At 41.4% G+C, this 27,765-nt stretch overlaps 1 protein-coding gene across 10 annotated transcripts in view; it reads right to left on the bottom strand.

Annotated features, from left to right (window-relative positions):
• slmapa (sarcolemma associated protein a) overlaps positions 1-27,765 on the bottom strand; it is an 83,863-nt gene that overhangs the window by 28,491 nt on the left and 27,607 nt on the right. For 6 of the 10 annotated variants that reach the window (XM_050038624.1, XM_050038626.1, XM_050038627.1 and 3 more), the window contains 10 exons: positions 23,432-23,579; positions 21,016-21,088; positions 7,306-7,342; positions 3,063-3,125; positions 2,362-2,457; positions 1,378-1,449; positions 1,124-1,264; positions 882-1,019; positions 335-503; positions 46-96 (listed from right to left, as the gene is read on the bottom strand). In XM_050038624.1, the coding sequence (XP_049894581.1) occupies positions 46-96; positions 335-503; positions 882-1,019; positions 1,124-1,264; positions 1,378-1,449; positions 2,362-2,457; positions 3,063-3,125; positions 7,306-7,342; positions 21,016-21,088; positions 23,432-23,579 (988 nt within the window). Of the gene's footprint in view, positions 1-45; positions 97-334; positions 504-881; positions 1,020-1,123; positions 1,265-1,377; positions 1,450-2,361; positions 2,458-3,062; positions 3,126-7,305; positions 7,343-16,333; positions 16,614-21,015; positions 21,089-23,431; positions 23,580-27,765 lie in introns of those variants that run through there. The other 4 variants (XM_050038625.1, XM_050038628.1, XM_050038632.1 and 1 more) reach the window with 2 other exon arrangements.

Raw genomic sequence — 27,765 nt, 5'->3', positions numbered from 1 at the left:
GTTAGGACAAGTGTCCCAGAGCAGACCAGAGACACGTGCACTCACCCAGGCTGTTGTTTTCTTTAATGCTTTTCTCTTGTAGCTGTTCTAACCGCACTGTAAACAACAACAACAACAAGAACAACAGCAGAGAGAAGCGTTGACTGACAGGAAGTCCCAGCTGAGCCCCCATGATTGGTCTGACCCGGCCACTGGTTGCTATGGTAACTCTTGTGTTAAAGTTAAAGTGATTGGCTTGCAGGGTGCGATATGTGAGCTTGTTAAAAGTTAGGGCAGGACAGTGTGAGTGTGTGTGTGTGTGAGTGTGTGTGAGAGAGAGTGTGTGTGTGTGTACCCTGCAGGGCTGCGAGCCTCTCATTGGTGAAGTCGTTGTCGGCCTGCAGAGCTTCGATGCGAGCCTGGAGAACCTGCTCCTTCTCCTCCATCTCCTCAATCCGCAGCTCCAACTCCCTCTTTTCTGTCGCTCCCCGCTGAGTCAGCTCCTCCTGCCGGCCCTCTGCCGCCTGTAGGGAGGTGGAGAGGAGGTGGAGGAGAGTGAGACACAGTGAGGGGGATAGGGAAGACAAACCAGGAGACAGAATAAGTCAGAGGACAGGGAGGAGAAAGAGGAATGAGGAGCAAGGTTGTAGAAAAAGATGAGCAACAGAGGAGGGTGGAGAGGAGAAAACAGGAGACGACAGAATTAAGAGAGGGGAAAGAAGACAGGAGCACGACAGAAAGATGAGAGAGGGATGACAAACAATGATAAGAAAAGCAAACAGTCTGCAAAATTAAATATTTTACACGTTATTGAATCAAATATTATTGCAGGGAAATTAGATCTCATGTCATTCAGAGGAACATCACACACCTCCTGTGTATCCCAGTGTCAGTGCAGGTACCTTAATTTTGTCAGTGAGCTCTTTGATCTCATTGACGGCAGCGTTGTACTTGTTGGCAAGCTCCCTTAGCTCCTCCTGGCCCCTCTCAGACATCTCCTTCAGGTGGGTGCACTCATCCTCCGTGTTACTGAGTGACCGCTGCAGGACAGCAGAAACAAAAAAATGAGCCCCATGCCTAAAAACTACAAATGATGATCATAGTGTGCAGAGACAGTGTGTAAATGTGTTGGTGTGTGGCCTACCTCCACCTCTGACAGCTTCCTGACCACCTCGATCTTCTCCTGGAGGACTCTCCTCAGAGACTCCTTAGCCGTCGTCTCATAGTTGTGTTTGTCCTCCTGAAGAGCCAAGAGCTCCTTACGGATCCCTTCCTCCGTCTGGGACTGTCAGAGAGGAGAGGAGAGGAGAGGAGAGGATTTTAATCTTGAGCTATTTATTGCATGAGGATTTGTTATTTCTATCATGAGATATTCTGTCACACCACTGTGATAATCACCTTAGAGTAAGCCTGTAGCTGACTGCCCATCACCTCCAGTCTGGAGAGAAGACGGTCTTCATCGATCAGAGCCTGGTGAGGACACATAATCAGTTTATGACAGTGTTAAACATATTTGGTCATATCATACAGGGTGGCCGTGGCTAAGGAGGGAAAGCAGGATGTCTGCTGATCACACATTTAGCAGTTCGCTCCCCACCTCCTTCTGTCCACATGTCAAAGTGTCCTTGGGCAAGACACCTAACAACCGAATTACACAGGGTACAAATGCGACGCTTCACTTAGGTGAGGCAAAGCAGGATGTTTCACCTGCTACACAGACTCTGTCTTTGTAGCATGTGGTTGCCGCCAGCCTGAATGAGTGTGTAAAGAGTTTTGCCAAGTGATAATGCAGTTGGTTATGGAGGATTTAGAAGCGTAGGCTATATTAACTTGTACTGAATTAATTAAATTAATTCTTTCTGGTGAGTGTAGCTGCTTCAGCTGATTGTAATGGACGCGTTGTGCTGTGACTATTGCACATCATAGTTTAGATGTTAACGCATATTAGAGATATGTTATGTCAATGGCTAACTTACAGAAAATAAATGTGCGTTATGTTACATTACATGGAAGATTATCCCCAGAAGATTACAAACAAATAGGCCGACTATAGATACCCTGAATATCACAATATGCTGTAAATGTAGACAATGGTATTGTTATACTGGCAACTGTTAAAGATACAGTATGATGCATCTAAGATAGATCATGTGGTCTGTGTGACGACAGGAAACACAGCTCCGAAATGATTAAATTTTCAGAGAGCTGGAATCCGTCATATATGTAATTATACCAAAGCGTGTGTGAGCCTGTACGTGTACACAAGTGCCATTACTGCCAATTATGTTCCTAAACAGATACTGATCAAAACAGCTGGAATTACAACTCCGAGGATGTATCGTGACATTTGGACCTTTAAAGTATGATAATGGTGTTTCCTACCTGCCAGCTGCTCTCTGAGGCCTCCTGAGTGTTGGCTAACAGACGCTGCAGAGTGGCTAGCTTCTGCTCCAACATCTGCTCTCTGTGTAAGGCCTCCTGGCAAAGAGGGAGACAGGGGGAGACGGAAGGAGAGGAAGGGAGGGAGGGAGGTAGAGGTTGGTGTTGAATGACTCAATATGAAATCAGAAGCAACAGATGTATCAGACCTCTTTAAACTTATGTGTTTTTTCATGAGGGGTAACATCATTTTGGCCATGTGGGGATCAAGTTTTTGATCCTCCTGAATCAAAAAGTGGGAATTACATAAGTCTTCAGGAAAGATTCCCAAGCGCTTCCTTTAGGAATGATTTCCACCCTCTCCTCAGCTTTAGATCTTTTCTGTGCTTCACTAATCAAAGATGAGAGTGATCTCCTCTTCTGCAATGTACACGACTTGTTCATGGTCCTTGTATTTTTACTAGAATAATTCTGGATGGAGGAAAAATGCATAACATATGCTTTCACTATATAATTAGGTCAAAGTTCCCGTTCTCCTCTTTCTCCTGTCCACACTGAAAATGTTCACAGCAGGGTTGCATGATTCACCATCTGACATTCAAAACATGTTAATAACATTCACCAACTTTTCTGCGAGGGAGATTTACTGCCTTTTTACCTTTGGTGTAGTTCTACAAAAAGACCAGTAGGTGTCAGTGTGTTACCTGTAGATACTGGGAGAGCTGGAACAGTTCCTGAGAATACATACTGGGAGTGTTGGCTGCAACCTAGAAAACACACACACGCATACATACATCATGGTAACATATTGACAGATGTCTGGAGTTCAGTCAGCCTTGTGTTTGAACTGAAGACAGACAAACAGATGAAAACCCACAGAGGTCAAAAGCATGTGCTGCAAACACACACACACACACACACACACACACACACACACACACACACACACACACACACACACACACACACACACANCAGACAGGAGCACAGACACACAGCAGACAGGAGCACAGACACACAGCAGACAGGAGCACAGACACAACCAGGGAAGAAACACATGGATGCATATAAATCTTACACTCCCACTGTTTAAGTATTCTGATCATGTCTCAGTAGCGTTGGGAATGAGCCCTGAACCTCCTGCAATTAAGCCAGAGGCCATAAAAACTACACGGTCACATATGCAGTAGTACCAGTGATTGAACTGGTGAAACAGTGAGCCAGTTGGACATAACCACACAGCAGTCCCCTGTCCCACTCTTGTGTCCATCTTCACGGTGACATATTATGCAAAAAAATGCAGTTTTTTTTAATGGCTTTTTAACATAAATGTGTGGGAGGAGACCATCCTGTCTCTTTTCACCAGCTCCATCTCACAGAAAACCTGTGTAACCACAAGCCTGTACGATTTTATGCTGGATAAGTTATCACTGTTTCCCTGACAACTGTACAGCCCAAGTTTGAATACGAGTTACTAACAGGCTTAGTAGTGAACAACACGCTAACATACTGACAGATTCTGTTTTTATCTGAGCTAGATCACAGATTATTCAGTTAAAACAGATCAATGATGTTTGTCAATGACAATTAAATGAACATGATCAACTGTGACATTAAAGTTTGAAATGCTTGCTCCTCTCATAGAAAACTCTGCTGCATATCAGAACAAGTGCTTCCCAAACTAACAGCCTGACTCCACTTTTAAATAGCTGTTCGCTCCGCGTGCACTCTGCAGCTGTAGCCTGTGAAAAACTTTCCCTGCAGACTGTTGAGACTACAGACGGGTGAAACAAAAATCATCTGTCATCCACTATCATCATCTGTTGTTTGGACAAAGGAGAGAACAAATCGAATGCAAAGGGTGCACGAGATTCGTGTCCGCGCTGAAAAGCAACACAACTTGTGAAACCACCTCAAGAAACACCAGAATCTGCAGTAAGATGAATGCATGAAGGCCAAGAAGAATAATGTCACTAACATTACTGTACTGTTAATCCTAGTTCTTGTCCAACATCAACTCAGACATCCATGACAGCTACACTATAGCGTGTCACAGTGCCATGACTGCTGTTATATTCAGAGGTGTCACTAGATGTGTTTTTGACCTGAGGACAGGGCCAGGCTAACAGTTTCCCCTTGTTTCCAATCTTTATGCTAAGCTAAGCTAACCAAGTCCTGACTCCAGCTTTGTACTGTACTCACAGACATGAGATTAGAGTCTGAACATCTATTCCTCATCTTATTTAAATGTTTAAAAAGCCTGATGCTGGTAAAGGCAGGTGCACCATGACCAATTTAGGGTGAGGCCACTGCTACATGTACACTGGAAAAACATACACTGTCTGTGCATACAGTGCAGTAGATTTCCACCTAGGTCTGGGTGTGTGGTGCGTGTATGTGTGTGTGGGAGTTTCTGAGCATATGAGTCAGTGTGTGTGTGTGTGTGTGTGTGTGTGTGTGCGTGTGTGTGTGCGTGTGTGTGCGTGTGTGTGTGTGTGTGTGCGTGTGTCTTTAGAGACCTGAGAGGTGCAAGTATTCTGCTTTAAAGCACTTAATTATGTTACAGAAGTGGTTCAAATCTAATCACAGCTTCTCCCTGACACAGCACACACACACACACACACACACACACACACACACACACACACACACACACACACACACACATAGACAGACCATCAGCTCCAACCTACATTCCTCAGACAGGTTACACTGAGGCCCTGTTGTTCTCAGCGTTGGAGGGAAACACAGAACAGGGCGAGGCAGCTAATAGAAAGCTAATATTATACATTCAGTTTGTGTAAGTGCCGTTTGGACAGTTGGATCAGTCTGGCACTGTTCCGTGCAACATATAAAATGACACAGTACAATACAATGTGTGTTATATCATCATAATAGGGTTTTGCACTACAGGGTAAATTTGAAACACCATATATACCATATAGTATGGTACTGTGTGCCATGTATTGTTATGAGTCATGAGTTGAGATGACATGATAGAGTGATTCATTGGTTTAGTCCAGTGTGGTATGATGAAGTCTACTTTCTACACTAAAGCCAGCAGCTGCATGCTGACTTGCTCAACTCACTCACTGCGTTTACATGCACAGTTAAGTCCAGTCACGGTTATAACTCAACTACACCATTTAATTGGACTACTGTTCTTGTCCCAGTATACAAGCACGCGAGGGTAATTGATTTATTGACCGAAGTATGTCTGACTCCGCTAAGATAGGTGGCGATACGTCCCGTTTCAGCTTGTTAATACTGGACCTTTTTCCAGTTGACCTATTGCATCACAAACCAAACAATCGCCTATACAGTTAGCAACGGTCAGCTTGCAGCAAATTGGTACCATTGTGGACATCTTTACAGCTGGGTACATTTCATACTACTGTACGCTTTACTTTTTGTACAGATGCGATGCACGGCTCTGGATGTAGACTTCTCCATGTTCTTACTGGCTTCTTCTTCTGTTACCATTTAATACTTTCAACTTCTAGGTCACAGCTCGGAGCAGAAACTGTGGAGCATGCGCAGAGCGCCGAGGCCAGTTTGGGTGCAATTGACTGTATACATGCAGTAATTCAACTCCAAATCGCATTATCTGGGTGTGTTAATCTGACACTGAGAAATTCAATTCAGTACTATTTCAGTAGGACTAACATGTTGACATGTATTTTAAAAGCCCAGTTTTAGTCAGACTAACACAATAAATTTTCTCTAATGTCATGTGAATGCACTCACTGTTAAGCAGCACATGTCAAATTTAAATAAAAATAACTACAGTGACGGATTCTGGATTTTTTGGACAAATACCAGTGTTGATATCTCCCTGCTCCCCTCCCAGGGAAACTCCACCGGATGCACTCAGATTAGTTGACTCATCAATTAAATGTTGTTACCTTCACTAGTCAGCACAAGAAATACTAGTTGGTTAAACTTATTAAAATATCCTGAGGAAAACGGGAGGAGTTTGGATCAGCATGTGAGACGAACCAGCAGCTCTGATCATCAACGTCTCTCTCTCTAACACACATGCACAATAACACAAGTGCACTCTCAGACTCGCCTGCACACATTCAGTACAAGTCCGCAGCTGTCTGCGGGCATCCAAGCCTTTAAACACACTCTCTACTGCCCAGAAAGAAGCCTTAACACCTTTCTCATTCAGTCTAGGCTGGACGAGAGAGGTGAGAGCACATGAGAGTTACCACGTGAGTGGGTGTGTGTCTGTGTGTGTTATGGAGTAATTTGTGTTTTCTAGCTTTATGTGTGTTCATAATGCACGGTGCAAAGCGCCACACATTTAAGCTCAAGTTTGACTGCTTTGTGTTATCTTACTTTCAGACTAGTTTAAACTTCCATTTCAACTTCAGGAAAGTAATTTGGAAGATCCCTAGTAGATGGATAATGAAACAGTATTCTACTGATAAAGTGCAAAAGTACTGATCACCATCATGAAACTTAAAATTATTATTTTCTTCATTTGTGTTTCTGATTTTTCTCAAAAGAGAGCACAGGATAAGTGATTTACAGAGCAGATATATATAATACATATATAATATATATAATGTGGCAGACAAAAAATTCTATTAAGTTCCAGCAGCACATTAAATAGTTTTAAAGACACATAAGACAGAAAGCACTCAGAGTGGACGGTGGGGAAAAAACTTAACCTCCTGATCCACATGACAGAGTTCTGTAGTGCGGCGGCAGAAACTGGCAGCAACCCCTGCATTCCTCTATCAGCTGACTACTCCACTCTGTGTGTGTATGTTTGTGTGTGTGTGTGTGCAAAGACTACTTATGTGTGTGAAAACAACCAAATACACACACAAACTCAGCTCCGTCGCTGAGGAGCATGCAAACATGTAAATCCGAGACGCAGACAAGCAACTTGCACATGGGACAGGACGACAACAGCACACACATTTCAGCTCTTACCTTGTCTACAGGTAGTGGTAACGGAGCCTGGATGACACTGAAAGAGACAGAGAGAGGAGAAAACAGTTTGTCACCATGGAAACAGCAAGGAGGGAAGACACGTGGAGTAACCACGGCGACAGAAGGAGAAAAAAAAGTCTGTTGAAGGTCTTGTGACACTCGTTTTTTCACCTCCTCGTTAACTGAAAACTTCATCTCAGCACATCGAAGTGTTGACTCCTCATTATTTTGAGGACTTTTGAATATCTGTGAAATGTTCTTTAGTTTAAAGTGATTATTTTTCCATTACCTGGAGCTGATTGATTAATGGACTAGTTTAACTCCCACACTCAACATCAGCTTCAATTAGAGCCTAGAGACTACTTAACAACAGTTAAACATCGGATAATTAAGTTCAATCAACACCCATAATGGCCACAACAAAACCAAACATTATGAGCTTCACTTAACTGTTTTTACATTGTTTATCATTTCTGTTGTTTTGTCCAGCCTGTGTTTGAGTTCAAAAAGAGATGCTGCAGTGAAAGCACAAAAATAAAACACTGACTGAGCCCGCCTCAGGCTTTACGGGTAAATCCAGCAGATTAACACTGCAGTGGCTGTTGTGTGTGTTAAATCAGTGTGTTGATGTTGTTGTGTGTAAGTGACTGAACATCAAACACAGTCAGTCAAGCATTAAGCTGGACAGGGAAAAAGTAAAGTACTTGAAGAGCCATTAAAGTCAATGAGAGATGTCACTGGTCACTCAGAGCAGCCTGAGGCCAGTTTTCAGAGATGCAGAACGAGCCTGTAGTAAGATTTACCGATGACAAGTCATGTAACGTTTGCCTGTAGCTGGCTATCACAACAATATACCAACAACAAAGAAAGTAAACAAAGAGTAAAATATTTGGTTAACAAAACATGGCAGTGCAGACTGAATAAGTTTGACATACTTACAAATATACCATGAGCTTAGGATAACTGTCATGTTCCTCATGTTCAATTTTCAATTTCAATCAATTTTATTTAGAAAGCCCAATATCACAAATCACAATTTGCCTCACAGGGCTTTACAGCATACGACATCCCTCTGTCCTTATGACCCTCACAGCGGGTTCTTTGTGTTATTTTGTTAGTAGGGCAATTTAAAGCTGCAACACAGACAACTAAATTCTTTCAACAATGTGACTCAAAATAATGATAAAATAGATTTTACTGATGTAAAATAATATGCTGATGGTGACATTTTCCACCGGTCCGCTGCGCTCTGAGTCTGGTGTCAGTGACACATGCTGCTCTGAGTCGCGCATCGGTCTGCTTGCGCTGCAGTGCGCGCCGAGGATTTTAATTTTTTGTGTTAAATCAAAAGTTAAACACTACTTATCAGCAACCAGAAGTGTTTTTTCGTTTGTGAATATTTTTATCTTAATTCTAGGGTTGCAAGAAACTACCTTAAAAAATAAAAAAATTAAAAAAAATCGATCTGAGCTCTGAAGCTTCGGTTTTCAAAAATGAAGTCGAAGGTCAGCCCTACTATTTTGAGTAACACTGCCAAACATTTCATGACTCCAGGTTCCCAAATGTGCTTACACTAAGGCAAGTTGAATATTCTGGGTTTTGTTACTCGGAAAAAACAAGATATTTGATGACATCACATAATGCTCTAGGACCTGGGTCTTCAACAGGGGCTCCGTGAATCCTAGGGAGTCCTCAGAGTTGCTGCAGGGGGGCCGCCAAATTATTATTTGGTCAGTTTATTCAAGGATTAATTTATTTATTCATTTTTTTCAAAAGGTAAAATATGTCTGAAAATACACATTAAATCCTACACATTATTAGCAAAGATATATTGGACTATTCATTAAAAATAAGACATTTAATTTACAGTATACAACAGTAATGATAGGACAACTGCTACTCCTAAATCACTGTACAGCAATTATCCCTAACAGCATGATATCAGTTACAGACTATTGAAACATACTAGTCATTTAGCTGTACTGTTATTCTAAGTGCACACACATTCATAAGGAGTTTTTCCTTATCTGCTGTGAGGGTCCGAAGGACAGAGGGATGTCATATGCTGTAGAGCCCTCTGAGGCAAATTGTGATTTGTGATATTGGGCTTTGATTGATTGATTGATTGATTGATTGTTGTGAGCCACAATGGATTGTTGTGTAACCTTTCAAGCAAGAGACTCTGATACCGTCCACCTAAGAAACCATCGGCAAGAGAGGGTTTCACAGCATGGAACAAGGGTGCATCTATTTTTTTTAATCACAGATAGATACCTATTTTTATCACTAATCAATACCATATGCAGCACAGGCCAGGTGTTTTTCTTGTTTTTTAATATATACTGTCTTGGTTTGTTATGTGTTTTAATATGGTCACAGCGAGAGTTGTTTCCACCATTCATTATTCTTTATTTGGGACCCTATTAGTTTCCACAAAGTGGTCACAATACTTCCTGGGGTACACAAAAAATGATAAAAAGACAATTTAAGATCACATAGTATTAGTGAGACAAGTAAATCTAATAAGAGATTAGAGAATACATCAAATGACTCTGCCCATAAACAATTCTAATGTTTCAATCAGATTGACACAGTTAAGAGTTATACAAGTAGTTACATGAATGGTACTTAAAAGAACAGAAAATTCTGATTTAACACATCAGAGCAGTAAACCAACACTGAGTCAACACTGAGTCACATTGTCAGGGAAATTGTCCACCTTCAATTTCTGCCCTGTTTGAACGTGACCTCTGTGGAGATATTTATTCAAGGTATGATATCTTATAGCAAAACGAGGTCACACGGGTTTGTTTTAGCAAGGGTGAAGATAATCTAGAATTTACCTGGGAACAGTCAGAGTTCAGGAATGAAGGTAAACTTGACTCTGAGCAAAATATAAGCCGACTCTGTTAATGTGTAACTACCGACCAGCAGGAGAGGTGGAGACGGCAGGAGCTCCTGCAACAACTATCAGGTCATAACACCACCCTCTCTCAGGGAATCCATCATACAAGTGCAATATGTTAAAATTATTTGTTACCCTACACTCATATTTAAGGTTAAAAAACTCCAGGAATGTTTAAGGAGAAATTTTCCATGTAAATTAAAAGACATTTTTGTGGAATATATGGAAATAGGAATAAAATGAAAATATTGTGGTTATTTGCTCAGGCTGTATTTAGCATGTCATATGAATATGGGAACAAACTTTTACCATATCATAAGCAGACCTGATCCACTCATTTGCCAAATAAATCAATTATTTTGTCAAATGCATAAAATGTAAAATGTGCCATGTGGTGAGTTAGCTAGCTAACAAGGTAACTAACGAGGAAAGGTATGTGAGCTGACAATGTGAGCTGCTCCTCAATTAGAATATTTGATCAAGCTACATCAGTAATCAGTAGCTAACATTAGCTAGCAAGAACTGAGATATCAGAAAATGTTTTAAATATATTTACTCCAGTAATCAAAGCATACATGAAAGTAAGTCGTCCTTTGGCTCATACAGAGCAGTAGTGTTGGCAGTGGGCTGCACATGTGATGGGAGAATGCACAGTGTATGCAGAGGGCCGTAATTTTACTGGATTCCCATTTAATGGGACGCTGTACATGTGATGGCAGAGTGTTCTGCTTAATGCAGTGGTTACAGTTCACTTAAATGGGCATACTTTTAACCAAAAACATGCCTTAACCCTTGTGTCTGGTCCTCATTTAGGTACACTCTTACCCGATGAGGACAAAAATGTCCACGGAAAAAACACCATAAANTTCTGCTTAATGCAGTGGTTACAGTTCACTTAAATGGGCATACTTTTAACCAAAAACATGCCTTAAGACCTAAGATTACTTTATGTGTATTTTCCCCACATAAATGCACTGTTAAAAGATGTGATTTTTATATCTGCAATTGTGCAGGTTAAATTCTTATGGACATTTTACAACCCTTTGCGTCGCTATTCATATTCCAACATTCTAATTAAATGTACACTGACTTAATCAATAACAAAACACTGCTTTGATTTCATATTGTCCACTATTTAACCTGGTTGAACATGAACACAGAAAGGCAGCAGTGGGCCAGTTTCAAGATTTTAACTTGGACCTTTTTGAGGCTGATTTATGGTTGTGCGATGAACAGTGCAGAGTTTTTCAATTAATGCATCAGTGAAAGGTTTTAGTCATTTCCATGGTAACCAGAGATCGCCTATGTTTGTTGCAGGTCAGAGCTGATGTGGCTTTAAGAAACTATCTCAATGGCGACAATAATAACACTACTAATCACATTGTGCATCACAAAATATGATGATGTCAGCAACAGGAAAATTTCTCATGTGTCATGCACACTTTTCTCCGTCAAAAATACATAATTTTTGTTGAGCGACACTGATCAGAAGTGTTGCATGCCCAACCATAAATCAGGCTTTAGTGTGAAGTGACAGTGCTAGCCAGTCCACAACCAGTGTATTCATGCTGTCATAATCATTTCCTCTGTTTTAGGATCCAGTTGCATCAGCTGTTTGTAGCTCAACCTCAGCCTATTTATATTATATTTACTAAGTGGAGATTTACACACATAAATTCACTTAATTAAAATGGTTTGCTGCACAAATGTAAATATTGGTTGTTGCCAAATATTTACACCCACTGACTGAACTTGCTTGCAATATATAAACTGCTGGTTAAAGAGGTATCATATCCAAGCCTGAATGTTAATCAATAATGCTCCGTAATAATAATAACATACTGGTATATTATAAGGATTATTGTATGTAGGCTCCATTATCAGACAATGAAACAATAATGTTCATTTACCAATATATCATTACACTCTATTTCACAAAAGAACACATTCAGTTATTCATTATCCACAACCACTTATCCTGGTACTGGGTTACGGGTGCACTGGAGCCGGGGTACACCCTGGACAGGTTACCAGACTATCACAGGGCTGACGCATTGAGACAGACAAGACACTCCTCATGTTTTATCAATGCAAGCAGATTTAGTTTATCAATACTTCGAGAGAAGCTGGTTGTTAATACATACGTAGAGGGGACTTAACACACAAACAGTGATTACAAATGGCTGCTGTAACTTGACCTTGGTTTTAATCTTATATAATGTTTCTACTTGAACAACAGAACAAAAGAGAAACCAACAAAACTGACACTGAATCAACTCAAAGGTAAGTAGTAAAGCAAAAGAAAAAAAATAAGTTTGCTAGTAAAATGAAAACAAATAAGGCAATATATAAAGAAAATAAAGAGGTGGGTCTGGGAAGAGTACTTTAATTAGTGATTGCTGCTTTGCACTCAAGACCAAAACTTAGGTAAGTGAATTGGATAAAAGACACCTCAAAGACTGAGCCAATAACTTAAAAGGACTTTTGTACATTTAGCACCAATGCTGCGGGTTCTCTGCAGAGATCAGGGTTTCTGCTGCGGCTGTCCTCCTTTGGTGTAACAAATAACTTCCACAGCGCAACATCATCCATCACAGTAAACACCAGAGACTGATTTCACTGTGCTGAGTTAAGTGTTTTCAGAGCTGCATTACATTGAGCTCTGCTACCCGTCGATCACTGGACACTCGGGAAGAATTGCAAGTATCCTGGCAGGAAATAATCTTCCTGAACATATCATCTTACAGACTTCAGTGTATCATAAGATACTTGACCTTTTCTATCTTTTATCCAGTGTTTAATGGTTCCAACAATTTGTTTCTGCTACAGTCATTCAGTGGTCTGTCACGCTTTAATTTTCAGCACCATGGAAATCACTGCGCATAATGTTGTCTTATTTATCACTACTGCCTGCAGCAGTTCTGTCACACAGGCAGCATCATCACAGCAGGAGGCTTTATGTTCATAATGAGAATTTTTTTTTTTGCTAGCTCATAAATCAAACATCCCTTTTCTACAGTAGGAATTTGACAACCTCTAACCTAGGGCTCCACTCATAATGTTGAACTTATTGCTAGTCTGTACTTGCGTTTCCACTGAATTTTACAAACAGAGCTGTGTCAGATAAACGTCATTGACCACTTTGGTCCAAATATCTCAACAACTTGGATAAATTACCATGAAAATTTGTACAGACATTCACGATACCCAGACAATGTCTTCCTCTGGTGCAACCACGAGGTTCACACATTTGAGGTTATAATGAAATGCATCTACAACTATTGGATGGATTGTCATTCATGTTCTCCTGAGGAGGTAATAACTTCGGTGACCCATTCACTTGATATAACCACCATTATCAACTCAAACATTTAATTTGTCCAACACTTTGGTTATTGACCTTCTATGACATTCAGCCTTAGCAGGACCTGCGTCTATTTCTAACTAGCAAATACAAGCACGGTAGAATAAGATGAATAACATTATAGCTACTAAACATCAGCATGTTAGCATCATCACGGTGATATTAACCTTGAGCTCAAAGCACCACTGTGCCCAAGTACATCCTCACAGATCTGCCAGTGTGACTGTAGATTGTCTCACCTCCTTCATACATAGTTTCTGCTAGTGATTTTAATCATTCACACGCACTACAGGAACTTTAGTCTTGCGATTTTTATCACTTGCCATGGTGGTGCTGGAATACATGGACTAAGATTGTGCTACTGCAACACTTACAGATGCCAACTCTGTAAAACTCCACATAAGAAGACGAGGGTGTGGCAGGGCTAGATGCACGTGTGTGCCAAGTAGCAACCTCCAGGGCTGAAAAATGAAGCTGGTAGGAAAGTGCTAAAACTGCAGTTCTTTTAAAGGCCACTTGAGGCTGGCCACGGAAGTAAGTCAATTTTCATAGACACCCTTGTTAAAATGCCCAGCTCTCCGCCTCTAATTTCCCCCTTCATGACAACTGTATGGTTGGTGAATTTGGTTTTAAGGGGTGGGCCATTTTGACTGACAGGCTGTCTAATGATAGCGTCCTCAGCTTCTCAGTCAGGACCATCCCTAAGTCCTTTACAGCGCCAGCCTCTTGCCCAACTGTGGTCATTTCAGGCTCCAAAAAACCAAGATGGCGACAGCCGAAATATCGAACTCAAGGCTTCAAAACAGGAGTCCACAAACCAATAGGTGACATCATAGTAGCTACGTCCATTACTTTTACAGTCTATGGTGTAGAAAGACATCGCTTGTAATTTTGAGGAACATGGCAGTGGAGGAGCTGTCTTTGTCCGGTGCCAATGTTCTTGTATTGTATTTAATATTCAACAAATTCGCAAGACAAGTACTTTTTTTTTTCGTGATCCACTATGGATCCAAATACATTATTAGTGGAGTCTTGCGACTGGTTTGCTCGCACCATGTATCAGCATCTTTCATCAGAGGGACGTAACCCTTTACCTAATTGTTCTGCAATGTCACTGCTCCCATTCACACACAATCCTATGCAGGAAACATTGCTGAGCATTTCAGGGATAGACTGCATGTGTGAAAGGGGTTAAGTCATGTAATGTGCTGTCTGATAAGTTAGAGACATGAACAGTTATGGGACAGACAACAAATGGAATGCCTGGACATCCTCATGGCCTTCTCCATGACTTCTCCTGTTCTAGACCTTTGTTGCATGGAGGCCCACATTTCAAGATGTTGTGAAAATGACGTCAAGTCAAAGCTCCACAGCAGGTGTCTAAAGCAGACTCTAACTGCATCAAGCAAATCACTCATTTTGTGTCCTCATCACAAACTCACTGCAAAAACCAGACCAGCACTGCTCCAAAATAACACATTTTATAAAAAAAAAAGAAAAACACACAGCATAACATGACCTAAATTCACAGCTCTTCAACTAAGGCTCACAAGAACATCAAGTCTGCCTACACACACACATACGCACACACACACACATGCACACAAAGTGCAGCCGGTCCACAGGAATCAGTCATCCACATCAGATCTAGCTGAGTGTGTTTTGCATGCGGTCCAGTGGAGACTGATGATGGAAAACACTGGCAGTAGTTTCCATCTGTGCCCTGCTCAGATATTTCATCCACTTACAATCACACCACAACTCAGACCTGTTGCTGAGGACTCACCAAGCTGCCTTGGAGAACATTTTGACCTGTCCCGCATATTTGGCTTTGAAATATGTCTGTAGCACTGAGTGTCAAGCACCAAAAACTGGCATCACATGTTTCATCAGATTCTCTTCATTTGTTTTCATGTAATAGTTTCTGATATAGAATCTAGATTTCATAGTATTCTATTTCATCTCTTTAAATCATTTTAATCAATTTTCTTATTATTTTTATTACTACATTTTTTATATTTTTTGTTTTGTACAGCCAACAGCTAAAAACTCAAACACCTGAAGACGTCACCTTGAGTATGGGAGATTGTAATCTCCACTTTTCACCAGTGTCTGGGATGTTTGCCAATGATATGCTCATTAATTCAATTCAATTTTATTTATAAAGTCCAGTGTCAAAAATCAAAATTTGCCTCAGAGGGCTTTACAGCATACAACATCACTCTGTCCTTGGACCATCATAATGGATAAGGAAAAACTCCCCCCAAAAAAAACTTTAATGGGAAAAATAAAAAAGTTATGAGAGTGGCAGCTCAATCTATATGGACACTAAAATTCAAAAGATGCCTTGCTCTGGTGTTGGAGGACACTTGGACAAATCCACTAGGACCTCCCTTCTTGCCACAGATCTGTACAGAAAGACTGCTCCTTTTTTAAAGCAATAACTACTGTATAGAAGAAACAACATAAAAGATGCTTTCAACACAGCTGCTGCTTCTGGTTTGGTCTCTCATGTTTTCATCTGCAGACAGCATGAAAAACAAACCCTACAGTCTGAATCTGAACACACCACAAGAAATAAGCGCTGTGTTGTATGTTCTCTAAATGTCAACCACTTCAGACTTACAGTTAACAAGTCACGCCTCACATTGTGTTATAAACACATCTAAAAAAAAAAGCTTGATGCACAATCAGTGGCCTGATCAGGACCATCTGAGCCTAAAAATCCTGGTTGAGATTCTGGACAACAGAGACGTTACCTGCCAGGTCTTCTCCCTGTGTGTGTCAGGTGATGATTTGTCACAGGACAAAGGTCACTGCTCGGCCTCTATCTCAGCCTGACTCTGCTACTCCTGTGAGAAAATGGATCCTTCTTACTTCATTTTCTCTCGTAGCTTCAGACCGAGCAGCTGATTCCTCTCTACTTTTCCACAGCGTGAGTGAAGTCATCCCATAACACAAACTTTCTTTCTTTCTTTCTACTCTTTGCTCCTCCTCCTCCTCTGAGCAAAACAGCTGATATTCTTCCTTAACTTGTGCAACTTAGTGTAGCTCCACCCCCTCCTGGCACTCACTACAGGGAAACAAACCCCTCTCTACTGCAGCTATGCTTCTTCACCGCCTTTATGGTCTGTGGGAGGCTAAAGGTGTGCTAGATAACTAACCTGGCACTGCACAAGGGGGTGGAGTTCAGCAGTTTATCAGCTGGCATTCAAAAGCTCCACTCACCTGGGTGAGCGCAGAGGTTCTGAAAATGGAACATCCTCTCAAAGCACTTGACCATGAGCGTGTGTGAGAGTGTGGGTGTTTTAAGGAAATATAGCAGGTGATAACAGACTGATAAGGGAAACAATGGAGACCTATCATGGACACGCAACAGCAGTTAAACCTGAAAAACTCTGGAGGTGTTACAAGTTTGACATACAGTCATATTTTCACCAGGTAGAGCAAGAAAAAGAAGCTGCCTGTTTGCTGTAAAGAAACTGAAGCTGTGAGACATATAACCAAAGGAGGAGTTGGAGCTTTTTTAAATTTAAAAACTAAAAAACTTGTGAATTGGATCTTTTCTTGTCTGTCTCAGTGTTTTCCTGTCTGTGTGTCACCACATTAATAATAATTATGTGACTCCTCGCTGAATCACAGAGGCAGAGAGCTGCTGCTGCACGTTTTTCTCTGGCCACACCCCAATCAGTGATGTCACAGCAGGTGTTTTGTATTAGCTGGAAAACACAATAATATGGGTGTGTTCACAAACTGCTCTTTTTTTACATTAAATCTAATGGACGTGGCGGCAGGGAGCTCAGACTGCAGCTATTTAAAAGACACTGCACCCACATGTTTCCTTTTCTTTTTAACCGTGCAGAGTGCTCTGAAGTTTAAATAGTTTAAACTTATCAGAAATTATCTACTTGTTGAGTTTATTGTTTTAACTGCAAAGCTCAGAGGTAAATTGAAGTATTCATTTAAGTGTTTAGGTTTACACAAAGTTTTCAGAGGACACAGTAGTGTATATGTGTACACTGTATCTGGCAGACTTCCAGATGGCTAATGCTAACACACATGGGCTGTGGAAACATTCTTCAGCTATTAATAAATCTGTCTGAATTAGCTTCACATCACTTCCACTCCCTCTCCAGCTGCACTCTAAAGAGACAGAGCTGCATACACTTAAAGAAAATGATATGTAGGGTCGTCCTGGATTACCGACAAATCCATCTACTAAAATTTGATGTTTGAGTTGTCATTTGTGGATTTGTGGAAGCATACGGTGCAATTTCCTCCGCATCGTCCCGACAAGGAATATTTCTATTAAGTAATTATCAATTAAAAGTTAATCGGTTTGATTAATCAACAATACTATGATTCTATGAAGATTATATTAACTGTAATTCAGCCTGAAAGTATTTTTGCAATCCTGAGACATTAGTTACACCTGAGCAGGCACAGTTTAATATCAACACCTGCCAAGCACCATTTGTGGGTAGATTTCACATTTGGTGAGTAAAGTCTCTCCCCACACTGGTGGGTAAATAATCATGTAATAAAAAACTATACTGAGAGTCTCTACCACATTTTTTGACTGGCTGGTGAGTACTTAACCCACCAAGCATATTCTTAACGGCCAAAATAATAAATCGCCTTTTTGTGTCACTTATGAATTTCTTTCAGTATATTTCAGTGACATAATAAGGTATTATGTTGAATACAAACTTAAGGAAGCCGTCAGAGCAAAATTTGAAGCAAAATGATTTATAGTATGTTTAAGTTCAGTTTAAGTTCCCTCTGGTAAACACTGATGCAGTGTATGTCTTGGGCTTTTATTGTGAAAGGAAAGAACGTAGGAGTGAAACTGTAATGCACTGCCGCTGACAATGTGGGAGAAAACAAAGAGCGGCTCTCAGGACGTAAAATTAACACCCTCCAAGTGCCAATGGCGGGTAAAAAATGAGTTTGGCATGTTAAAAAAAAAAAAAAAACCCACACACTCGTCAGTGGCCGATAGAAAATTCTGAATTGCATGTGGGTTTTTTATGTGCTTCAACCAGGGACGGTTTTAGCTATGGGCAATGTGGGCGACCGACCAGGGCGCAATCGAAAAAAAAACTAAAAAAACAACAAAACTCACCAGTTTTCTAGACTACCGCTCATTTCCACGTCAAGTTAGTGGAGTGGGCACTGGGGCGCCCCTATTATCACGTTTCAACCAGCAGCAGAAAGGAAAGGCGAATCCTGGCGGTTGTGGGTTGAACGGGGGTCACAGACAGGAATGAGGGATGGTTCGCCCAGGGCGTAAAACTAGCCAGGACCGCCTCTGGCTTCGGCCATTTCTGACAGCTGTGTCAGACTATTTTGACCCTCGCGGCTTATTGTATGTGTGCCAGGAACGCATGACGTCAGCTACCGGAACCCTGGGCATTCCATGGTAACTTCTGACACATTTCTGCCGTGAAGCCACCGCCAGAAAAGAGGAAAAACGAAGATGAACATGTTGGACTTGGACAAGAAGAACAGACAGTTAAACGGAGTACAAATGTCGCACGGCATTTTATTGAAAAAATGGAAACTAGACGAGGCTGGCCAGCCGCGGTCATGGCTGACCTACGACCCACACACCAACATGATGAGCTGCAGCCTCTGCCGCAAGCACGCCAAAGAAACAGAGGACAGGGTTGGATTTTCCTAAAGTTGGAAGGTAAGGTAATTATTTTTAGTCAAACAAGGCACGATTTTTTTATTTGGCTGGTGAAAAATATGTTTGGCCGGTAAATTTTTGGAGGTCACTAGCCAATGGCAGATGAGGTAAAAAGTTAATTTTACGCCCTGGCGGCTGTGGCTCAGGAGGTAGAGCGGGTCGTCCACTAATCAGAAGATTGGTGGTACGATCCTACAGTCCACATGTTGAAGTATCCATGAGCAAGATACTGATATCTAACTTGCTCCTCATGGCCGTTCCATCAGTGTGTGTAGTATGTGTGGTCGCCTCACCAGTGTGTGAAGGTCTGTGTGAGTGGGTGAATGTAACTCGTAGTGTAAAAGCACTTTGAGTGGTCAGAGGACTAGAAAAGCGCTATAGAAGTGCAGTCCATTTACCAAAGAGTTTGCTGTTTTTTTGTTCAGATGACAGAGTCTCCCTGCTGTTATTTTTAGCATACTGGCAGCAAGTGACAGTTTAGCGGGTCAGCTGATACCCGTACGGTAAGTAGTGCTGCAAAAGTAAGAGCGCTCAGGAAGGTCAGTTTAGCAGCACCGCTTAGTCGTGCATAAAACACATCTGTAGCGTGTGTCAAACTCTTAACACTTAAAGCAGTGGAGCAGTGCGCCTCTAAATGACACCAAAATGCAGTTGAGACTCGAGACGCAGGTTTTTTATTACATGACTACTGTAGTGCAAAGATTTAGATGTCAGCATGTTGGACAGGCTTCAGAGATTTGATCACCAAATGGAAAATCAACCCACATTTGGTGCCTACTTAGCCTGTGTTAATTTCAGACCCTGATTTGGACCGAGACTGTTTTTAAAAGAGTGCTTGTGTGGGCAGGATTTTGTTTGTTTGTTTGTTTGTTTGTTTTGTTTTTAATAATACCCATTTTTGTGTGGACAAAGCCGAAGTGTCCAACTCTTCATTTGCCAACACAGACAGCAGGAGCAGAGCAGACCCAGAACTCTTTATTTCAGTGTGTAATCACGCAGGTCAGGATGCTCGTCTGTGTTTTCCAGACTGAAAGCTGGAGCAGGGCAGCAGATGGCACTGCCCACCATGGCACTGTGCCCCGGCATCACACATACACACACACACACACACACACACACACACAGATTCCACAGTAAGCAATTACATCACACACAGACATACAGACACACTCACACACACACACACACACAGGTGGGACTCCCAGTACAGTAGGAAGCTCCATGCTGGGTCAGCTGCTGGTCTGCTACAGCCCATTTAACTCCACACACACTTTGGAGGTATTGTAATTTTTTTCCTTCACTCTCCAACACTCATGTGTACATCAGATGTCCACTTAACCAGCACAACAACAGTTTCCAATGTTGGATAACAAATATAAACATAAACAAACACACACCGTTGTCCTTGCAGCTTGTTAACAAAATGGCTGTCCTCATCAACAACTAGACTGACACTAATCGCATCACTATACAAGCAGAAACTTGGTGTGTGTGCGTGTGTGTGTGTCTGTGCATGTAAAAGCAGCCAGACAGGCAGTAACTGCATGATTTACAGTAATCAGAGATCTATTGAAACCATCAGTGAGCGGTTCACTCTGTCCAATCATTATGTTGCATTAACGAGCCAAAACACATCTTTCATTCAATATGTCTGACAATGGAGACCGTTTTTTGAAATCTGTGCCAACCACACAATGTGAATGATCAATAAGAAAGATTCACGGATCGATGTTAAATGAGGATGCTTACTCGCTTCGTCGGCGTGCCTCCATCCCATCAGGTAGGAAGAGTTTGATTGTTGACACAATGCAGCCATGGGTGACTGGAAACACAAACAGACAACCAACATGTTAATGCACTGCGCTTCAGTACAGGTTACCAGTTCTTAGTCAACATCGTCACGCCGTAATCACATCAAATGTAAACACAGAGCTGTGGAAAGAAGACCTGAACAACATTATCACTACAACACCAGATGTGGAAAAAAAGTTAACCGACTGCAACCTCCATCACACCGTACTTTGTACCTTAATGACTTTCTGGATCTCAGAGTTGCTGTACTGTTACCACTACAAGACATGTTTGTGCCAGATTGTTGTCATGTTGATGTGGGGCGCATATCATACACAGGTGAACTAACAAAAGGTGTACTGATTACAAGATCATTCCAATGATTGCAACATTCAACAAAGGAGTCACTCTGTGTGTGTGTGTGTGTGTGTGTGTGTGTGTGTGTGTGTGTGTGTGTGTGTGCTGCCCCCTGCTTCCTCACTTCCTGTTCATGTTGCATTTATTTGGATGTTGCTTTTGTCAAGAGAAATTTACATTTTCCCCCATATATACCCACACTGGAATTCAGTGTCTTGTTCAAGGACACTTCAACATGTGAACAGGAGAAGTCAGCGATGTAACACCTACACTCCTACAATTGACAGCCAACCCGCTCTTCCACCTGAGCTACATCCGCCCACCATCTTCCATCTCCAGGATAGTTTTCAGCTGCCGCAACTACAACAGCTTCTTGTTTTAGGCTGCAATAAAATCATGAATGTTTGAAAACTGTTGCTGTGTCTCAGACCATTTAAAAAAGGCCAGAGATACATGCACACTCTATGGTTGTGCAGTTCATTGGATTTAACGCAAAGTTTTTGTTAAAGTTTAAAAAAAAAAAAATTATGGCGAAAACGTAGTTTCTTCCAACACAAGAATTAAGAATTAGAATTAGAAATATTCACAAACGAAAAAACACTAATGGTCGGTGATAAGTAGTGTTTAACTTTTGATTGAACACTAAATTAAAACCCTCGGCACACACTGCAGCACAATCAAACAGATGCGCAACTCAGAGCATCAGAAGTGTCTCTGACACCAGACTCACAGCGGACCGGTGGAACTGGAAAATGCATATTTTACATCAATAAAATCTATTTTATCATTATTGAGTCACATTGTTGAAAGAATTTAGTCATCTGTGTTCAAGCAGGATAATAGCAGGTCTCCATTGTGCGCCGGGCTTTCTATTTCCTTGTCGGAGATTTTTTCTTTTTTAATTACATGATATATAGGCTATTCTCCCTTAACTCACCAGTAAAAAATACCTTTATCCATTTCAAATAACCAGTGGCAATAATATCCCCGTTCTTTGATTTACTGTGAAACATTTTTAGGCAATTCATGCAAAAATCAGACCGGATGACTCCTTTACACGGCCTAATGGGGCCAGCCTTTATTTGTCAATCAACCAAAAACAATCAATCAATTAAAAACACAAAGTGGACCTAGAACATGAACTCTTATAGGCCTAACACATCTGATGACCTCTTGGACTTGTCTGCCAGCTCTGAGTGCGCTCATTGTCAGTATCGGACTGGTGGGGGTTAGTGTTGCGTTTAAGGCCTCCCCCAAAAAAACGGGGGGGAAAAAGCGCCGAAGCTTCGAAAAAAAAATTTCACAATCGAATCCCGTGCCATCGAACGAAGCTTTGGAGCTTCGAATTTTTTGGGTCAGCCCTACTCACAACAATGTGGTAACTTTGAAATTAAAGCACGCCTGATACCCACTGTGATGAATAACATAACATTTCAAGAGCCTGACAATTCATTTTCATACTGAAAACGAATTGAAACCAATGGCTTTCCAGAACCGTGGGGAAAATGTACCTTAAAGTAGATTTTGAAAATAAGAACGAATTCATAGATGAGCATCACAAAATGAGCTACAACTCACATTTATTTAGTGCTCATTTCATCTTATGTAATTTGAATGCAATACTACTCGTTTCATATGAATGCAGGCTGAATGTGCATCTCCATAATGAAAGGAGTATTAGTGGAGCTGAAAATCTGACCTCAATATCTGCGCTGCTCTTTGTATGCAAACAGTATGTAGTCTATGACCTTAGCAAAATAAGCACTAAGGTACCCTTCAGGGTCAGTCAAGTGTAATTATTTCAGGGTTGTACATGTGTGCATTATAAAACACACGGCTGGTAGAGGGAGGGAAAAATCTTTCTCTATTGTAGCTCACTGCCATCATCTTTCCTTGATTCTCTCCATTCTGAATATCTCTTAGCATAGCACACAATTTGTCCCATGTTTGTGTCCACTAAAATGATTATAATTGAAACATATCACTGTGTATAAATATATATCATGTATGCATGTACCTTTGCGTGTGTTCTCAGTAACGTCGACGCCAAACTGAATGATGTCGCCGGAGAGCACCTCACAGGGCGGACTCTCCTCCGAGCCACGACTCAACCTCTGGCTGTTGATGAACGTCCCGTTGCTGCTTTTAGTGTCCTGCAGGTAGAACTGACACACACAGACACAGCAGTTGAGAACCATGGAAAGAAACAACAATGCAACAGAAAAAAAGCAGACATGAACGGACTGTAACGATTGTTGAAATGAAGCAGAGTTAAGTTTAAAATCATCAAAGACACTGACAGGAAGGAGAGAAAACATTATGATACAAAATGAAATTTCACAACCATGAATAGCAGTTTTCAAACTCTATACATCATAGTCATGCTCACGCCATATGACAGCAGGAAGAGCTGCCATGCCCAGAATGTCACCATCAGCCAGCAGGGGGATTCAATATTAAAGCTGTTCTTTCATGATATATTAATAAACCAGACACTGCTTAGTTTTAGAGGAATGTAATGCAGTCAGATAAAAGGACATTTTGACCCGATACTGGTGCTAGATGGAAAGTCAGAGGATCACCAAAATCGACTCCATCCTCTCTAAATCAGACCTTATGACAGTCTGTACAAAATTTCATGGCTGTCCATCTAGTAGTTGTTGAGCCATTACAGTCTGGACCAAAGTGGTGCACCGACCATGGCGACCAGCCCCCTGGAAGCCGCATCACTGACATAGCTTTGAAGAGCACCTGCACATATAGCAGTTATATTAATGTTCCTTAGGTCTGACGCCAAAGGTTCTTTATTACACAGCACTAGGGATGCCATGGTGAGAACATTTTTTCCACTGGTTATTAAACTTGTGACACTAACAACACTTGTGTTACTGGTTACACCGTACATTTTACAAAAAAAGATATTCATTGATGACACTCAATATCTGTAAAGGGCGGTTTTAAAGGAACAGTGTGTTAGATATAGGGAGATTTAGTCATGTCCAGCGATGGGGGATTGGAGATTGCAACCAGCTGCAACTTCCCCCAATTTGAATTCCTCCAGTGTTCATTTTAAAAGGAGGTTTTTACCAGGAGCCAAATTATTGGCAGACCAGGTGATTTAAAACGGTAAAAACAATGAATAAAGCAGTTTTACGTTAAAAAAAAAAAAGTTGTGTTTTTCTATCTCTGCTTGTCGCGGAGGGACTTGTAACTACAATGGCCGACGCGAAAATGCGAATGGCCCTATCTAGACCCAATGTTTGGTTTGTCTGTTCAGGGCTACTGTAGAAAGATGGCTGTGCCACATGATAATCTCTGTAGACGAAGTCCTGCTCCCTATGTCGATAAAAATGGCTCATTCTAAAGTATCAAAAACACAATGATACTTATTTTCAGGTCATTACACACTCATGGAAACACTTATTATATTAGCATTATTATATTATATATATTATTACCTCCGCCAAGGAGGTTATGTTTTCGCCGGCGTTGGTCTGTTCGTCTGCAAAATAACTCAAAAAGTTTGGAACGGATTTTGATGAAATTTTCAGGAAAGGTTGATAATGGGACAAGGAACAGATGATACAATTTTGGTGGTGAATGGCTGAAGTGAAGTGGATAAAATAATAAAATGGCGGGAAATCCGAGCTGCTTGGCGGAGGTCTGCGCTCTCCGAGTGCTCTAGTATATGTATATATATTATCAGCCAATAGATCATATTACCATGAGTTGACTTTTTTGTGAAGTAGTCACAGGAAATGCAATATGTAATCAGTAAGCTTAGCAAAACCACTATCGTTCATCCAAAATGTGTCTACAAAATAAGACAACTATTTTTTCGGCATTTGTTGTTAGTTGATCAGTTTGACGTATTGCAAGGAGCGATAGAATAAGAGGGAGAGGCCATAGTGAGATGAAGAGCTGCAGGCGACAGGCTGTCCCTTACACTTCTTAGCAATGTAGAAAACTAGTTTTTATTCATTAACATCATTAGGTTTCCAATTAGCATTGGGTTCTTGCTTTTCGCTTTGACACCAAATCCTCCACTGTTGTCTTGTCAGTCAACTCTTGCCACATGATAAACAAAATCTGCTACTCTGTGCCCGACTTTTGCTGCTGCTGCACAGAGCAGACACTTTAAGTTTATAACTGAAGTGTCCGTCTTTCGACTTAATATTGATCAAAAAAAGCAAAACTACCGTGGGGGGCGGTTGGCATGTAATGTAATCGCTGTACACCTGAACACCATGTAACACTGGTAACACAGACTACCCAGCACATACGCCAAAATAGTATTTTCTCTCCCTGGTTTGTCTCGATATTATGCCACACACAAAGCATGTTCATGAATGTGTCTATCCCTGAACTCTTGGCTCGTTCCACAGACTTAACACCAAGGAGTTTAAAAAATGCTTTTCTAAGCTCTGAGGAAGTTTTTGAAATATAAAATCTTATTAAAAAAGTAACTTAATTAAAAAAGCAATTATTGACCTTGAATGTCTGCCTTTCAAAATACCCTATCGACATCATCCTTTCAAAGCACATCTTTAATAACTGCAGTCTATGAAGAAAATGCTCTCTGGACTGCACTGGTTCTTTTGTTGCAGTGCTGCACTTGATTCACAATGAACTCATCACTACTCTCCTCCTGTCAGTATTTAGGGCTGTGTGACTACTTGTTCAAATCCTGAGGCTACACTGTAGCTCAACAGCCCAAAAATATACAATGATACTGACAATACAGCAACAGTTCATGTCATTTAAAAGCACTGAGACACTGTCCCATAGCACAAATCCATGAGGACAACAACAACAATGACAGTGAAATGTAAACAAACAGGAAGAATCACATCAACTCTGTTTCATTCACACATCATTCAGAAAACAAACGTGCTGACATCAAAAATATATTCACAAACACAGCAATGAAGTGTATACACACAAACAGATGTCGGACAGGAAACTGAACACACACCAATCAGGCAAAAAACTGCACATGTACACACAAACACAAGGATTAAGAGCTAACATCGAAACATAAACGTAACACACGAACCTTAAACAAGAACACACACAGACACAGCCAGGTATAAATGACACTACACACAAACACACACACACACACACACACAGTTAGCGATCTGATCTGGATGCCTGAGGCCTGTCTGTCTGTCTGTCGTTCCAGGAGTTTCATTCATCAGCTCTCAGCTCTCCGTCATGACTGAAAACCACTGTCGATCTACCAGAGAGAGAGCGACTGAACACTGAAGAGAGGAAGGAGGGACCGAGGGAGGAAGAGGAAGAGAGAGAGAGCTATGCCGAGACAGACTGGTCGACTTCGCTGTTTATCCAACTGCGGTGTGTTACGAAAAGCTACCAATTCACCCATCATGATAGCTATATACACACAAGCGCACGCGCACACACACACACGCACAGACAGTTACCTCCTGTCCCCATGGTAACCTGGAGACAGGGAAGGAGGGACCTAACTATAGAGCTTTTCACCCAGCAACAACACACACACACACAGTATGCGTCACATACCTCACATATGGCTCTCACACACTTATACCTAGTATGACTCTCATACACACACAGAAAACATTACGTCATTGACCTGTGTGCAGCAGACTGCTGGTTTAGTCTCAGCTCAACGTCGTCTGTCTTCATTTATTAAAGGGCGACCTATTAGGCTCATTTTTAGGTTTATACTTGGGTTTTGGGTTTCTACGAGAACATGTTTACAAACTTTAATGTTCAAAAAACATGTTATTTTCCTCATACTGTCTGCCTGAACATGCCTGTATTCACCCTCAATCTGAAATGCTCCCTTTAATCACCTGTGTCTTTAAGCCCCCCCTCCCATAAAAGCCCCGTCGGCACTGACCGGTCAGAGGTTCCAGGTTTTCGGTACCTCACGTCTGTACCATCATAAGCTCTTTTAACACAGAACTTGCACTATAGGGCCGCTACAAAGTAGGGATGTCCCGATCCGATATTCGGATCGGTATCGGCTGCCGATATTAGCAAAAAATGTGCATCGGCATCGGATCGGACTGCATTGAAAAATGCCGATCCAAGAACTCCGATCCAGTTTTTCACGGACTCCGATCCAGGTTTTCCAGCCAGCCCAGCGCTCCTCCAGTGAACCACTCCAGCACTTACTATCAATCCACCAGGCCAGCATGCAGACACACACGGAGGGAAGGGTAGGAAGAGTAGCAGTCAATTTAGTTAACTGACTATTTGTTTTCTGCTCTGGTTTTTTGAGAGTGATATTTGTATTTGGTATACACTCTTACTGCTTAAGTAAAGAGCACTGATGGCATTGTTTTGGGCACAATTAGT

Source organism: Epinephelus moara, chromosome 24 (assembly GCF_006386435.1).
Source record: "Epinephelus moara isolate mb chromosome 24, YSFRI_EMoa_1.0, whole genome shotgun sequence".
NCBI classification, from domain to species: domain Eukaryota; kingdom Metazoa; phylum Chordata; class Actinopteri; order Perciformes; family Serranidae; genus Epinephelus; species Epinephelus moara.
The sequence above is the reverse complement of the archived record's forward strand: the minus strand, read 5'-3'. Positions and strand labels throughout refer to the sequence as shown.